General features: G+C 41.4%; 1 protein-coding gene across 2 annotated transcripts in view; it reads right to left on the bottom strand.

Moving 5' to 3' along the window:
• NLRP2 (NLR family pyrin domain containing 2) overlaps window positions 1–18018 on the bottom strand; it is a 49824-nt gene that overhangs the window by 31035 nt on the left and 771 nt on the right. For both annotated transcript variants that reach the window (XM_084770701.1, XM_084770702.1), the window contains exons 2-3: window positions 3731–4041; window positions 887–925 (exon numbers count right to left, since the gene is read on the bottom strand). In XM_084770701.1, coding sequence (XP_084626827.1) covers window positions 887–925; window positions 3731–4010 — 319 coding nt within the window. In that variant the 5' untranslated portion in view covers window positions 4011–4041. The remainder of the gene's footprint in view (window positions 1–886; window positions 926–3730; window positions 4042–18018) is intronic.

Here is an 18018-nt window from a genome sequence, read left to right as displayed (position 1 = left end):
TTAGCATCTGTGATTACCTTCATGAGATGGGTCAATCAGCATTCCATCATGGAGGGAAGCAATATTTTCTTCAGTGATGATGTATCCACTGGTAAGGTGCCCAGTGTTCCTGTAAATAGGCCCTGAGCTATGCTCCTTCAAGTGATGCTAGTTAAACCGTTGTTAACAAAACAATGAAGACACAGCCCTCCGAGGATAGCCATGGCCCTCCTCCTGTAGATGGTCTAAACCCATTCACATATAATAGGTTCACTCAAAGAGTTTTAGTAAAACAATTGAATGAAGTTTGGAGTGAAAAATGGAGGATGTATAAACTGCAGGGTATGGGATATGGGTGGATACAATAAAATTGCATTATTTATAATACAATAGATTATACATAATGCATATATATACACTGTATATATACATTTATACATACATACACACAATTTTCTTTTTTTAAAGATTTATTTATTATGTATACAGATCTCATTATAGATGGTTGTGAGCCAACATGTGGTTGCTGGGATTTGAACTCATGACCTTTGGAAGAGCAGTCAGTGCTCCTAACCGCTGAGCCATCTCTCCAGTGCACATACACACAATTTTCAAAGGGAAGAATGAAGAAAGAAAAAGAAAAAACTTAACCCCCAGCCTATCTCCCTAGATAAGGGACAGCTTACTTTTCCCCACCCTCATTTGCACCAGCTGATTCCTATTTAGCTAGTACCTTCTTGCTGGAGTTTATAACATCATAGCTCAGTTGTTTCTGTGGGGCAGGCCCTACATTGTGGCCTATCTTTGCATCTTCTTTGACATTTAACCCAGACTCCTGTCTTTTTAAAAACGAAACCCTCAGGTCTCAAATCTCCCATGAATAAAAATTTACCCACAAGGAACTTACTTGGTGGTGCAGCTTCCTCGGGTGCTTTCAATGCTGCCTCTGAAAGAGAAAGAGGTAGGAGAAATTCGCACCTTTCAGCACCCAGACCCAAGAGGCAACAAGTTGCTTTGTGATTGCATTTGAGAGTTGCCCCACAGGAGGGAGCCCTTGTCTGGTTCTGGGATTACGGGCTGCAGAGGGAGGTGTGTGTGTGTGTGTGTGTGTGTGTGTGTGTGTGTGTGTGTGTGTGTGTATGTGTGTATGTGTGTGTGTGTATGTGTGTGTGTGTGTGTGTGTGTGTATGTGTGTGTGTATGTGTGTGTGTGTATGTGTGTGTGTGTGTGTGTGTGTGTGTGTGTGTTTTGAATGAGAATGGGCCCCATGGAGTCAATGTATTTGAATGTTTGGTTACCAATTGGTGGACTGTTTAGGAAGAATTAAGTGTTGCCTTTATGGGGGAGCTATGTCTCTGGGGGTGGTGGGCTTTGAGGTTCCAACAGCAGGCACTGGGCTCAATCTTGCTCTTTCTCTGCCTCCATCTTCCAGATAAGCTATACGTTCTCAGTTTCCATGTCTAGGTGAAACTAAAAGCTAAAGTTTTACTAACCCCAATTATACATCCTGGATGTTAGTGTTTCTAAAGTTTTAGGACATCTCCAAGAATAAGCATAAAAGAAAATGGTCTCAATTTCAGATTTTTGTTTCATTGTGGATACAGTCTACACTCATTTGAAAGTTACAAGTTGAGGGAGGTACTGTGCAGCTGAGGGGTATGAGAATTGGATGTAGCACGTAGGAACCAGAGACGGTGTTAAAGATGCTAGAACAAATTCATAGGATGTTCTCATTTTTGCTATTAGTGCTGCAGACCTAAAGGAATGTAGAAGTATCAACTTGTGTGATTATTGAGTATATGAATACGTATGTATGCAAATATTTGCATACTACTTGGTGAAAGAAGTCTAAGTTTGGATTAAAGCAAACAGAAAGTACGTTTTAACTTATCACTCATGATATCTAAAGAGTGAGGTCATGGGCTAGATAGATGACTCAGCAATTTAGAGCACATGCAATTTTCCAGAGGACCTGAATTTGGTTCCTAGCACACTGGGCTGTAACTTGAGGTTAAAGGGATCTGAAACCCTGTTGCCTCTGCAGATACTTGCACACACATGCCATTCACATTCACACACACACACACACACACACACACACACACACACACACACACCATAAAACTGAGTCTTAGAAAAAGAAAAAATAGGATCATAAATAAATTATACATAAGCAGCTTTAGTTTAAAGAGACTGTGAGAAACGGTTCTTTGTTGATGTTACCTAAACTCAAAGAAGTTGTAGCATTTGTGCTCTGAATATGACATTTCTGCAAACCTCAATGCTTTTTCTGCATTTTCAGTAAATTTTTTTATTTATTAACATTAAATTTTTTCAGGATTTTAAAAAATAATTTTTATTTATTTATTATTATGTATACAACACTCTGCCTGCATGTACATCTGCATGCCAGAAGAGGGCATCAGATCACCTTATAGATGGTTGTGAACCACAATGTGGTTGCTGAGAATTGAACTCAGGACCTCTAGGAAGAGCAGTCAGTGCTTTTAACCTCTGAGCCATCTCTCCAGCCCTTGTTTGTTTTTTTTAAAATTGTTTTTGTTTTTACAATTTAATTAATTTTTTATATATACATTTATATTATTAAACATATATAAAATAAACTGCCTATAGCAAGAAGAACCACAAAACAATCAGGAATTATATATATGTTACACTAGTAGTGTTTTGGCTAATTGTATTTAGCAGCCTTGAAGAAAACATCTCTCCTGTCTTGGTGAGTCTAAAATTCTGAATGTAAATCAACATCACATCTCATCATTATCAACTTAAAACATCTATCTAGACCTAAAAACGTCTTAACCCCTAGACAATTAACCTTAACATGTGGTCTAGAACTAAACAGAGAATTCTCAACAGGGGAATATCAAATGGCTGAGAAATACTTAAAGAAATGCTCAACATCCCTCGTCATTATGGAACTGTAACTCAAAATGACTCTGAGATTCCCTCTTACACCTATCCAGATGGCTAAGATAAAAAAAACTCAAAGTGATAGCACACGCTGGATAGGATGGGGATAAAAGGTCAACACTCCTTTTTTTGCTGGTTGGGGGCTCAAACTTGCACAACCACTTTGGAAATCAATCTGGCACTTTCTCATGAAATTGGGAATAATTCTGCATTTTTCTTTCAAAAATGTTCTCTGTGTCGGGGATGGTGATGGAGAAAACGCATACATATAGGAAAGCAAGTGTGTGTTCCTATGTCTGTGTGCGTGTGTGTGTGTGTGTGTGTGTGTGTGTGTGTGTGTGTGTAGCAAAAGGACGACATTGGCGTTGTGACTCAGGCACTATACAACTTGGTTTCTGGCACTATACACCTTGGTTTCTCAGGCAGAATCTTCCATTGGCCAAGGGCTCCGCAACAAGTGGGCTAGGCTGGCTAGCCAGAGATGCCCAGAGATCCTTCTATCTTCACCTCTCCAGTGCTGGGATTATGTGCATTTTATAATGCTTTGTTTTTTTTTTTAAAGTATGGGTTCTGACGATCAGACTTCAGTCCTCAAGTCTTCACAACAAGCACTTAACTATCTCTTTAGCCTTTCTATTTTTTGAGACAGTGTCTTACCATGTAGCCTAGGCTGATCTGCAACTCAAAATAATCCCATTGCCTCAGCCTCGCCTGCACTGGAATTACAGGTGCCATCCATCATTTCTGACATTTCTACATATCCGAAGTCCTTAAGACAGTTCCTCTTTTCTAGGAGACAGGGGTGTTTTCTGCTTACCGTCAAGTTGTTTCATCACTAACTCAGCTAGATCTGCACGGTCTATCTTCTCTAAGATCTGGACGAGAACTTTCTCTACCCAACCACTAGGGCAGTACTCCATGAGAATTTCTATTAGCTGAACTTCATTGGCCAGGTTCACCATCACCTCTGGGATCTGTTTCAGCGTGTCTGGCACAGAACACTCCTTTAATGCAATCTTGAACCTGCACAACTGGTTTTTGTCCAGTTTTTTGAGGACATCCTTTAAATTGAAATCCAGCTGATCAGGATATTCCATCCTCACTCACGGGTGAGATCTGAGCTTCCAGCTGTACAGAAATAGGAGAAGAAGTGGAAAGGGTCAGTGATTCAGCTTTTTACCTCTGATAGTGGCAACCTTTCTGCTGTGGCAGAGCTACTATCAGCACAGTCAGTTCTTCTCCTGTAAGTGTAAACTACCAATAGTGGCCAAGTTCACATGGGGTTTCCTTCCTTGGTTTGATTTGTGGGGTTAATCTGAGTGTCCAGGTCTCTGGAAATATGCAAGGCTCTCAAGTCACATGAGCAATCAGCAATGCCATGCCTCCTGTACCTAGAAGACAACTTCCTGAAAAGAATGCCAATAGCTCAGGCTCTCCAACAACTAATAAATGGGACCTCATGAAACTGAAAAGCTCCTGTAAGGCAAAGGACACTGTCAATGGGACAAAAGAGCAGCCTACAGACTGAGAAAAGATCTTCACCAAGCCTACATCTGACAGAGGGCTAATATCCAAAATATTTAAAGAACCCAAGATGGAGTACAGAACTAAGCTGACAATTCTCAATAAAGGAATATCAAAGGGCTGAGAAACACAAAATACTCAAGATTTCTAGTCATAAGGGAAATGCGAATCAAAACGACTCTGAGATTCCATCTTACACCTATCAGAATGGCTGATATCAAAATCTAAAGTGACTGCACATGCTGATGAGGATTGGGAGAAAGGAGAACACTCCTTCATTACTGGTGGGAGTGGAAACTTGTACAATTACTTTAGAAATCAATATTGTTCTGTCTCAGAAAATTGGAAATAGTTCTACCCCAAGATCCAGCTATACCACTCCTGGTCATATGCCCAAAAGATGCTCCACCATACAACAAGGACATTTGCTCAACTATGTTCATAGCAACCTTATTCATAATAGCCAGAACCTGGAAACAACCAAATGTCCCTCAATCAAAGAATGGATAAAGAAACTGGTATATTTACACTATGGAATACCACTCTTAGCTATTAAAAACAAGGAAATCTTGAAAATTTCAGGCCATGGATGTTATCATTCTGAGTGTGGTAACTAGACCAGGAAAACACAGATGGCTTATGCTCACTTATGAGAGTATATAAGCCACATAGTATAGGGCAATCATACTACCAATACACAGGCATAAAGAAGCTAAATAACAAGGAAGACTCTATGAAGAATGCTTAATTGTCATTCAGAAGGACAAACAGAATAGACACTGGAAGTGTTTGAAGAGAAGAAACAGTATGGCAGTCTACCATACAGGTCCTCTGAAAGACTCACCCAAGCAGTGGATTGAAGCAGATGCTGAGACACACAGCCAAACTTCACAGTTGAGCACAGGGAGCCTTATCAAAGAGTTGGGGGGATAGAAGGACCTGCTGGCAACAGGAGGTCCACTGGGAGACCAATGGGGCCAACAAATCCAGGTGATGGTGACATGTTGCAGAGACGGATGCACCAGCCATGCATGATGAGGACCTAAACTCTCTGCTCAGATGAAGTAGATAGGGAGCACAGTTCTCTTGTGGCCCCCACAATATGGGGGTAGGAGATACTTCTGACATGGACTCTTGTGCCCCCTCAGTGATAACTTACCCCTGGTGGGGTGGTCTTTCCAGGCCACAGAGGAAGAGGATACAGACAACCCAGATGAGACTTGATAGACTAAGGTCAGATGATAGGGGAGGAGGGCTCCCCCTTGCTGAGGGTTAGGAGAGAGGGGGAGGGGGGCTAGAGGCAGGGAAGGTGGGACCAGGAGGTGATGAGGGATGTGGCTACAATCAGGATGTATAGGGAACAAATAAAAAAAAAGAATCTTTCCAAATTTTATCTTAATTTCAAAATATTTATCATCTGACACGTTAATGAAAATGGCCCAACATGTTTTTTGTAATACTTTTCATGATGGAATATCAGTATTTCATTTTAATTTATAGAATTAGTCTTAATTACATATTTATTTTTATAGCCATACTAAATGTTATAAAAGTCACCGTTTCAAGAGAGAAAACGCATTTCTCTCTTTACTGACACTGTTAATTCTGTGTCATGCTTAACGTTTTCACTGAAAAAGTGAAATTAATATGAATTTTACATATTCTCATTTGTTTGCTACTAAAGACAAAATTAAAAAGTTAAAAAATTAAGATGATGACCTGGAGGGGACAGGAGCTCCACAAGGAGACCAATGGAGCCAGCAAATCCGAGTGACAGGTGTATGTGTGTGTGTTTGTGTGTTTGCTGCAGAGAGTGATGCACCAACCAAGGACCATGTATGGTGAGGACCCTGGAGCCTCTGCTCAGATGTAGTAGATAGGCAAGAGGATATGTGGAGGATATAATTGTAAGAAGAATGGGGTTCTGATGTAAATTAATTAAAATGAATTTGGATTGAAACAAAGAATACAGTTCAGGGGCTAGAGAGATGGTTCAGAAATTACTAATGCTTGATGGTTTTCTAAAGGGACCAACACCCACACCCAGCAGTTCACTCCTGCCTGTAACTATAGTTTCAGGAGACCTGACACCATCTTCTGGCTTCTTCAGACACCCATATGTGTGTGCATACACACATGTGCACATAAATAAAAACAAATCTTAAAGAATATAGACTAGAGGCCCATCAACAGATGAATGGATAAAGAAAATGGTATGAACAATACAACTGCATTCAGCTGTTGAGAATACATTTCAAAAAAGATTCATTGTAATATTTTAACTTACGTGTATTTGTGTGTACACTCTCATGAGTGCAGTCCCACGGAGGCCAGAAAGGGTATTACTGTTATGAGGTCATTGTTGCATTAACAGCTACAGGTTGTCATGAGCTACCTGATGTGAGTACTGGGAACTGAACTCTGGTTTGCTGGAAGAACAACTATTGCTCTTAACTATCGAGCTATCACACTAGCCAGGAATAAAATTATTATAGTATCATTTCCATTAATTAGTGGATTAACCAACTTTATATCACTGCAGGAAGCTCCCCTATCTCCTCTCCTTCCAGTACCTTCCTCGCACCTGCTCTCCACTCCCCCTGTGCCCCTCTCTTTCTTCTCAGAGAAAGGGAGACATCTCATGGGTCTCACCTGGCCTTGGCACAGGATGCCTTGTTCTTTGGAAAACCCAGCAGTGGTTTTCCCTTGCCCCTTCCCCTGTGCACCCCATATCTAGTACCACCAGAACCCAGCTATCATTCTACAGCAGGCCAAGGATATCCTAACACAGCTGAAGTACAAGAAAATTGACCTTAAATCCGATCTGGTTGTGTTGATAGAGAGGCCTTTCCAGTCTTTATACACAGAAGCATTTTCCATTGTTGCTCATGGTGTGTAGAGGAGCCATGCCAAGAGCCGGCTCAGGAAACTTTTCCTTGAGGAGTAGGGGAGTGGCCAGAATGGATGGCTGGAATCTACATGAATTGGGGAGTTCTTTCTGAAGTATCCGTCAGATTTTGTGATCAAATGATGCAACATAAGGATTGTATAAGAGGGAAGAATTGCCTGATACTGATCTGCTTGGGAAGTACTTCAGAGGCTTCTCGATTTACATATTCCAAGTGTCTAAGATTGTGCCCCCTTCCTGTATAGCAAACTGCTTCAATCCACAGTTGTGCCCATTGTCCCATTAAGATTGCATTCCTCAATCCATCAATAAATTATCATTAAAATAAAAAAGCCAAAAAAGTTGCTTTAGATGTCATATTTTAAAAATCCTTATTTAAAGCACAGAAATGCCACATGTTGCTTAATACACATCTTAATGAATTTCTTTGAGGATTTTAACTTCAGTTAGCTAACTTTTTTTGCTCTAAGTTTCTTTACTCTTGCTGTTTCTGGAAAGATGGCTTCTGGTTAAACATATGCTGTGCCCAAGTATTTACTATTTAATGAGGACACTTGTGTATACATTACCAAATCAATCAACAAATGCTTAATTATTATTGAGCATATTCTCTGTAATTAAGCATGTGGAATGCTTGTGTATGTAAAACAAAAAGAAACCTTTTTCTTGTGTATGGAGGTGTATGCCTATGCTGTCAGCTACTCAGGAGGCACAGACAAGGGCAACACTTGAACTCAGGACTTTAAGATTAGCATGGTCATCAGAGTGAAGCCATGTCTTAAACAATACATGCTATACATTTAATGTTCATCTAAATATTTTTTATATGTTTCTTCCATGGTTTGGGGATGTAGTTCAGTTGGTACCCAGTGTTTACCCAGCATGCACAAGGTCCTGAATTCCATCTTCAGCACTCATACAAAAAGGGCATAGTGCTCCATGGCTGTAATCAAAGCACTTGGGAGGCAGAGGCTAATGGGTCAGAGGTTCTAGGTCATCCCTGCTACATAGTGAGTTCAAGGCCAGCCAGGAGTACATGAGACTCTGCCTTACTAAGGCAAACTCTGTATTGTTTTTCACACCTGTATTGTCACTTTGGATATTTTGTTTTGTGTGTTTTTTGGAGTAGATGTGGAAGCCTGGTAGTTAGAGACAGGGAATTGTGGATGGACTTATTAAGGGAGGAGAACTTAGTAACATATAGTTAAACAATCAAAATATAGAGGAGGTATGCTCAGAGTGGAAAGGTCCAAATGTGGATGGGGAAGTGACAAAGTAGGGAAAGACTTAACTGGTGTGAAGGGTATATAATAAAATCTCGGAAACTTTCATCTTGCACTAAAAGTAAAAATATAATTATAGGGGACCATGGCATGAAATAACTGGGGAGAATACTCCAGTCTAAAGGTATAATGGGGGCTGGGGCCAGCATATGAGGGAAGAGCTGGATGTATGAAGGAGTTAACCAAAACTAAGGATGTCAAGAAGCTTCTGGCAATCCAGTAATTAGTAAGCCAATTAAAAATAAAATGAAAAATTTAAAAGACCCCCATGAACCCCATTCCCGGCTCAATCTGAGTCCCCAAGTCTAGCTGCCACCAGGGACAAGAAAGATAAGACCCCTATAATCTAGCACCTTGCCTGCTGGGTTCCCCTGGGCAAGCCCTGCAGTAGTGACCTACTCCCTGTGTCCTGCACACTCTATCTCCTGGACCACAGCTCCACTGACATTTCCATACCCCTGTAGCCATCAGGGACCATCAGGTAAGACTTGCCACCCCTGCTCCTTGGTCTTGCTAAAAAAACGCTTCTAACGGAGGTAAAATCTACCTGCTCCCTGGCATTCCATTTTCTGCCCCACAACTTGGGCTTAGTTACTAGAGGCCAGCCAATACCAGGGTCAAACAGATGGCTAAAGACCAGTAGAGGAAGAGAATCAACAAGATCCAGGGCAATATGGCATCACTAGAACCCAGCTATCATACTAGAGCAAGCCCAGGATATCCAAACACAGCTGAACCACAAAAAGACCTTAAATTCAACCTTATGAAGATGATAGAGGCCTTTAAAAAAGAAATAAATCCCCTAAGGAAATACAGGAAAGTGCAATCAAATGGGTGAAGGAAATGAATAAGACAGTTCAAGATCTGAAAATGGAAATAGAAACAATAAAAAAAACACAAACTGAGAGAATACTGGACCTGGAAAACGTAGGTAAATAACAGAAACTACAGATAAAAGCATCACCAAAAGGATACAAGAAATGAAGAAAGAATCTTAAGCATAGAAGATATGATAGTACAAATTGCTACATCAAAGAATGTCAAATCTAAAAAAAATTTAACACAAAACACCCAGGAAATTTGGGACACTATGAAGAGGCCAAACCTAAGAAAAATAGGAATAGAAGAAAAAGAAGATTTCCAGCTCCAAGGCCCAGAAATATTTTCAGCAAAATCACAGAAAAAATTTCCCTAATGTAAAGAGATGCACATAAATGTACAAGAAGCTTACTAAATAGAATACCAAATAGATTAGACCAAAAAAGAACATTTTTCTTGCCACATGAAAATCAAAACAATAAATGTACAGAACAAAGAAAGAATATTGAAAGCTGCAAGGGAAAAAAGCCCAGTAACATATAAAGACAGACTGATTACAATCACACTTATCAGTAGAGACTTTAAAAGTCAGAAAGGCCTAAGCAGATGTCTTATAGTTTCTAAGATACCACAAGTACCAACCTAGACTACTATGTCCAGCAAAACTTTCAGTTGACATTCATAGAGAAAACAAAACCAAAATTAAACAATGTCTCTCAACAAATTCAGTCCTACAGAGAATACTAGAAGGAAAGCTCCAACACAACAATGGTAACTATGACTAAGAAAACACTGGAAATAATTCCACTCCAGAAAAAACAAAAAGGAAACACAGACACCCCCATCCACCCACACAGACACCCCCCAACACAGACACCCACACACCCACACAGACACCCACCCACCCAGACACAGAGACACACAGAGGCACCCATCTCCCTACCCAGACATATAGACACACATAAACACCCACCCACTCACCTACCCATACTGACACCCACCCACCCACCCATCCATACAGACAACCACCCACCCACCCACCCACCCACTCATACCGACACCCACCTACCCACCCATACAGACAGACAGAGAACCACCTACACAGACACCCACCCACACAGACATGTAACCACCTATACAGATACCCATGCACACAGACACCACCCACCTACACAGACACACACAAAGACACTCATCCACCCAGATACACATACCCAGACACCTACCCACTCAGACACATACACACCTCAGACAGACACAGATACACAGACAGACAGACACACACCTACCCACCCACCCACCCAGACCCAGACACCCATTCACCCACCCAGAAACACATACACAAAACACAAACCCACCCACACAGACACACACACACACAGATACACAACCACCCAGACACCCAGACACACACACACACAGACACACACCACCACCACCAAAAGAACAATGATTAAAAAATCATTGGTTATTAATATCTTTCAATATCAATTCCACAGTAAAAAGACACAGGCTAACAGAATGGATGAGTAAACAGGATTCATCATTCTTCTGCATACAAGAAACACTGATCATCAACAAAGGTAGATATTACTTCAGAGTAACAGGCTATAAAAAGATTTTTCCAAGCAAATGGGCCCAAGAAGCAAGCTGGAGTAGCTACTCTTAATATCTAACAACATATATCAACAAAAATAAATAAAAGGAGATAGGTAAGGACACTCTCTTACCATGATGACATCTCAGTTATGAACATTTATGCTTCAAATGCAAGGGCACCCACATTAGTAAAATAAAAATTACTAAAGCTAAAATCACACATCAAACCCAACACATTAATAGTGGGAGACTTCAACTCCTGACTCTCACTGGACAGATCATCCAGACAGAAACTAAACAAAGAAATAGTCAAACTAACAGACATTATGAATCAAATGGACTAGGACTAAAGAGATATTTACAGAATAATTTGCCCCAAAACAAAATATACTGTATCCTAGGCACCCTCATGGAATCTTCTCCAAAATTGACCATATACAGATGTTAGGGGAGGAGGGCTCCCCTTTCTAAGAACTAAGGTAGGGAGAGAGAGGGGATGAAGGAGGAAGGATGGGATCAGGAGGCAATGAGGGAAGGGGCTACAATTGAAATGTAAAGTGAACAAATTAAAAATAAAAAATTAAACAAACAAAAACCTAAAATTGACCATAGAGTCAGACAAAATGCAAGTCTCAACAGATCAAAGAAAATCGAAATAACCCCCAAAACTCATTCTATGGGGCCAATGTCACCCTGATACTTAAACCACACAAAGACTCAATAAACATTGATGAAACTCAATGAACGTTGATGAAAAAATACTCGATAAAATAGCCATAAACTGAATCTGTGAACACATAAACATATCATCCAACAATATCCAAATGATCACAAAGGACACTACCAACAGGACAAAACGACAGCCTACAGACTGGGAAAAGATCTTGTACAATAAAAGAAATTCTGGAGGCTATCGCTACCTCCGACTTCAAGCTTTACTGCAGAGCAATAGTAGTAAAGACCACATGGTCTTGGTATAAAAACAGACAGGTTGATCAATGGAATTGAATTAAAGGCCCAGAAATAAATCAACACACCCACACCCACAAACACTTGATTTTCAACAAAAAGCCAAAACCATACAATGAAAAAAAAAAAGCATCTTTGCTAACCCACACTGCTGGTTCACTCAGGAATTTTAAGTTTTATTCCTTCTCAAGTCTCTGAGGGGCATTGAAGACAAGATAGTATAGTTTTACAACCAAGGCTTAGTTTGTTAGGGGCAAGATCGTTTTAGATCAAGATAAAGAGGTTAAGCTATTAGAGTTGAGACAGGATAAATATTGAATTTCATTCAGAAATTTAGACAGAAAAACCGCCTACTTTATACTAGACGAATTCAGACGAATGTAACATGTAGACAACTCATTATTCTCATGACTGTCACATGGTTCTCCCTGCTGTATGTAGTTTGTCTTATACATGTGTAATAAAATTAAAAAGAAAAAAGAAAAAAAGCATCTTCAACAAATGGTGCTGGTCTAACTGGATGTCTGCATGCAGAAGAATACAAATAGATTCATATTTCTCACCCTGCACAAAACTTAAGTCCATGTGGAACGAAGATGTCAACCTAAAACCAGATACACTAAATTTAATAGAAGAGAAAGCGGGCAAGAGCCTTGAATTCATAGGCACAGGGGACAAATTCCTGAACAGAACACCAATAGTTTAAGCTCTAAGATCAACAATTAGTAAATGGGGCAACACGAAACTCAAAAGCTTCTGCAAGGAAAAGGACACTGTCAATAGGACAAATCAGCAGTTGCCAGACTGGGAAAAGATCTTCACCAACCCTATATCTGACAGAGAGCTAATATCCAAAACATATATTGAACTCAAGAAACTAAACACCCAACAAAGCAAAGAACCCAATTAAAAATGGGGTACAGAGCTAAAAAGAATTCTCAACAGAGCAACCACTAATGGCTGAGGAGCACCTAAAGAATTGTCCAACATCCTTAGTCATTAGGGAAATGCAAATTAGAATGACTCTGAGATTACATTTTATAGAATGGTTAAAAAAAAACACTCAGGTGACATCATGGTGATGATATAGTTCAAGAGGAACACTTCTCCATTGCTGGTGAGAGTGCAAATTTATATAAACACTCTGGAAATCAATCTGGCAGTTTCTCTGAAAACTAGGAACAGTTATACTTCAAGACCCAGATATCCAGCTCCTGGCTATATTTCCAATAGACACTCCACCACACATGACACTTGCTCATGTATGTTCATAGCAGCTTTATTTGTAATAGCCAGAAACTGGAAACAACCTAGATGTCCCTCAATAAAAGAATGGTCAAATAAAACGTGATACATTTACACAATGCAATACTACTCAGCTATTAAAAACAAGAACATCTATAGCTGGGCGTGGTGGTACATGCCCTTAATCTCACCACTTGGGGAGGTAGAGGCAGGTGTGTTTCTATAAGTCCCAGCCCAACCTGGTCTACAAAGCAAGTCTAGGACATCCAGGACTACAAGAGAAACCCTGTTTTGGAAAAACAAAAGCAAAGCAAAATTAATTAATTAATTAATTAATTAAAAAAGGACATCAATCAATTTGCAAGCAAATGGATGGAAGTAAAAAAAAATGTCATCCTGAATGAAGTAACCCAGATGCCAGAAGATAGGTATGGTATGTAGTCACTTACAAGTGGATATTAACCATAAAGTATACAATAGGCATCCTACCCTCCTCAGATCTATAGATGCTAAGTAACAAGGAAAGCCCAATGGAGGATGCTTGAATCTCAGTGAGAAGGGCAATAAAATAGACATGTGAAATAAATGGATGGAGGGAACTGGGTGGTAGAGGGCTTGGGAAGGGGGAAGGGGAATGGGGACCAGGTGTGGAGAAACTAGGGGAGGGCTGGGAGGGAGAACTTCAATTGGTCAGCTGGCATCTGTGTGATGAGGGAGGCTCCTGGGAGCCTATGGTGGCCACCCTAGGTGAGACTCCTATCAGTGGGAGACATGAAGCCTGAACTGGCCATCTACCGCATCCAGGCAGGACTTCCATTCAAGGGAGATGAACACCAACCCCTACACACAACCTTGGACCCAGCCAGTCAGTGACTGGCCCAACCTGAGTAGCCTGTCATTAGAGAGAGCCTAGCGTGGGCACCACTGACGTTCTGTTATTGTTGCAGATGGGAGGTGAGCAAACAGTCATCTGAGGGGCCTCACCCAGCAGTTGATGAAAACAGATGCATAGAGTCACAGATAAACATTTGACAGAGCTCAGATAATCTTATGGAAGAGGGTGAGGAAGGATTGAAAGAGCCAGAGAAGGATCCAGAGGGTCCTAGAAGCCTACAAGTAGAACATTATGATAGGCAGATTTGGGCCCAGGGGTCCCGCTCAAACTAAGGCACCAGCCAAGGACAATACAGGCGGTAAACTTTAAGCCCCTACCCAGATCTAGCCAATGGACAGGACATTCTCCACAGTAGAGTGGAGAGTGGGATATGACTTTCTCACATACTCTGGTGCCTCACCTTTGACCATGTCCCCTGGACGGGGAGACCTGGTGACACTCAGAGGAAGGACAGCAGGTTACCAAGAAGAGACTTGATACCCTATGAGCATATAGAGGGGGAGGTAATCCCCCTCAGGAACAGTCATAGGGGAGGGGAATAAGGGGAAATTGGGAGGGAGGGAAGAATGGGAGGATACAAGGGATGGGATAACCATTGAGATGTAACAAGAATAAATTAATAAAGGAGGAAAAAAAAAGAAAAAAAAAAAAAGAAAGAGCCAGAGAAGTCAAGGACACCACAAGAAAACCTATAAAACCTCTTAACCTGGAACCATAGGTGCTCAAAGAGACTGATCCACCAATCAGAGCACACCCAGGGGACAGTCCTAGGCCCTGCACACATATGTAGCAAGTACACAGCTTGGTGCTCATGTAGGACATCTGACAGTAGAAACAGGAGCTGCCTCTGACTCTGTTGCCTGCCTTTGGATCCCTTTCCCCTGACTGGACTGCCTTGTCTAGCCTCAATAGAAGATGGGTCTAGTCCTACTTGATATGCCAAGATGGGCTGATACCCACAGGGGTGCAGGGGGAGGGAAGGAATGTGAGAGGAAGTAATTGGAAGGAGAGGAGGGAGGGACAGAGGGACAGTTCCTAATGGGATAGAACATTAATTAATTAAGCACAAAAGGATGTTGGCAAGGATATTGTCCCTGTTTATTTCCCAGTGCAGGGTCAGGCTCAGCCGGGAACAAAGCAGGTGCCGAAAAAGTTAATTGAGAATGTTTTATAGGGCAGATCTTTTAAAAAGCAGGAGAGCAAAAGATTAGCAAAGTTTGACTTTAGCACCTAGGTGAAGATTCTATTTCCTAGTTCATCTACGGAACCTGTGATTTCAGTGCCCATAACTGAATCCAATGAATGAATTGATTAATTAAACAAAGCATGTAAGTTAGGAGAGACAGTGGGTAAAATGAAATGAAAAGTGAATGGGTTTTCCAGGCTGGTGGTCATTACGGCGAATAATTTCCAGACTGATGAATAATTACAGCAAAAGAAAATTTTATGTGTGATGTAGCTACAGTTAAAACAACCAGGTGTATCTCGCATGGAGCCAGTTAAAAACCTCAGACCATCAGTAGTAGTCACAGTTCACACCTGTATTCTCAGGGCTTGGGAGGCTGAGGTAGGAGATTACAGGCATTTAGTAGGTAACAAGTTTGTGTGGGTGCTGAGGATCCAACCCAGAAACTCATGCATGATACACTCCTGGTCCCTGGAAGAATATGAAATTTGAGGAAAAAATTATTTAGACAAGACCTTTAAGCTTAACGACACGGATTTCTGTGAAAATCTGAGGATAGCCTGGCCTACACAGTAAGATCCTGTCCCGAGAGCAATGATTCAACTACAACATGGAAACAGGTAAGAGAAGGACCAAAGAGCATCCTTTAAATTCGCTGAGGGCTTAGGTACCAGGTTTAGGTGATGGATTTGCTCATTATTTTGACACTGATGGACTTGCCTCTAACATTGTGCATAGCAGAAGATGTTTATTTCCAAAAGTATCTTATTCGGTATTGTTCTCATTTGGCATAAGTCACTAACATTTATATTTCACTGGCATTTGCAAAACCAATTTTGGGATATCAATGTGATCCAGTAAATACAGAGTCTAGTGCTCCTGGGGAGGAGGGACAGCAGAAAGAGCACACACTAACCACACACTACATTGGAATAAGACACTGGGCAATGCTCCATTGTACAGTGCTTTGCTAGAATCCAAGAAGCTGTAGGCCAGCTGTTCTTAACCTGTGGGTCACGGTCCCTTTGAAGCCTTTGTCTCCAAAAGTATTTACATTATTATTCATAACAGTGGCAAAAATTACAGTTATGGAGTAGCAATGAAAATAATTTTACGTGTGTGGGGGGTTGCCGCAACATGAGGCATTGTATTAAAGGGTAGCAGCATCAGGAAGGTTGAGAGCCAGTGCTGTAAAGTGAGAGGAAGTGAGGTCTTCTTTGGATGGGGGTGGTTCAAGAATGGCCACCGGGAAAAGATACAGATGTGGAGCTTAAAAGCATGCAGAAACACGCTGGGTCTACCGGTGCACGCTCGCTATCCCAGCTACTTAGGTGGCTCACAGAATCAACTAACCTGGCCTCATAGGGGCGGCTTACAGAGCCTGAACCAACAGCCAGGGAGCCTGTACGGGACTGACCTAAGCTCTCTGCACATATGTTACAATTGTGGAGCTTGGTCGTCTTGTGGGACTCCTAACAGTTGGAGCAGGGGCCTGTCTCTGACTCTTCGGCCTGCTTTTGGTGCCTTGCCCAGCCTCAATACAAGGGGAGGCACCTAGTCTTACTGCAACTTGATAAGCCTTGGTTGGTTGGTATCCATGGGAGGCCTGCTTCTTTCTGGAGAGAAACAAAGGAGGGGTGAATTGGGGGGGGGGCAGAGAGGAGGTGTGGAGGAGGGACTTGGAGGAGATAGAGGAGGGAGAGGAAACTGTGGCCAGGATATAAAGAAGGGAAGAAAACCAGGAATAAAAATAAAACTACCATATGTGTGATAATATAAATGTATATGTAAAAAATAAATTTAAAAACCCAAATCAACAAAATCAAAACAAAAAAAACCTACCTCCACAGAATTAGACATTTTATTTTAAATTAGCAGCCGAAGAGATGGCTCAGCAGTTGAGAGCACTGACTGCTCTTCCAAAGGACCCAGGTTCAATTCCCAGCACCCACATGGCGGCTCTCAACACTCAGATCTGACACCCTCATACAGACAGGCAACAACACCAATGCACATAAAATAAAAATAAATAGATTAAAAAATATGAGTAGGAAGGATGCAACGACACCACAAGACCATGGCGCAAAGAAGTTATAAACTGACTCTTCATAGACTGGGTAGATAATCCAGCTCATACAACTAAAAAGAAAGGAAAAAGACCCAGCTAGCAGTTGGATTCTATGGAGGCACTGGGCAGGTTATCTCTGAGTAGAGCATGTGTTGAGCTGCAGAAGGCCCTGGGTTTCGTCCTTAGCACCACATCAAATAAAGAACTGGGAAGGCCAAACATCCTTTCTGTAAAAACACCATAGAAAAACAAAGGAGGCTGTGAAAGTGTCTGTGAGCATGTACTGGGTGTAGAAGTGGGTACCTGAGTGCATTACTCTGAGGTACATGGTACAAACCTGAGTTGGTATAGAAAGCTCCCTGAGACCTCCAAGCTGTGATGTCAAAACCCCTGCTTCCCACTCTTCTGTGCTAACTGGCTGGGGATGTGGGGGCTGAGTTCTGGAGTGGCTGGGTGAATAAGATCTGCCACTTAAGACCATGATCCCTCACCGCAGGCTGCTGTATCCAGGTGAGTCAGATACACAAAGGTTAAATGGAGAGTTAAGGTTGTGAATCGCTAGAATGTTGAAGGAAACACTGAAAATGCCTGGTCTGGAGACATGGAAAG

This window comes from Acomys minous (assembly GCF_964271855.1).
Source record: "Acomys minous genome assembly, chromosome: 20".
Lineage (NCBI taxonomy): Eukaryota > Metazoa > Chordata > Mammalia > Rodentia > Muridae > Acomys > Acomys minous.
Note: the sequence above shows the minus strand (reverse complement) of the source record. Positions and strands in the feature narration are given on the sequence as shown.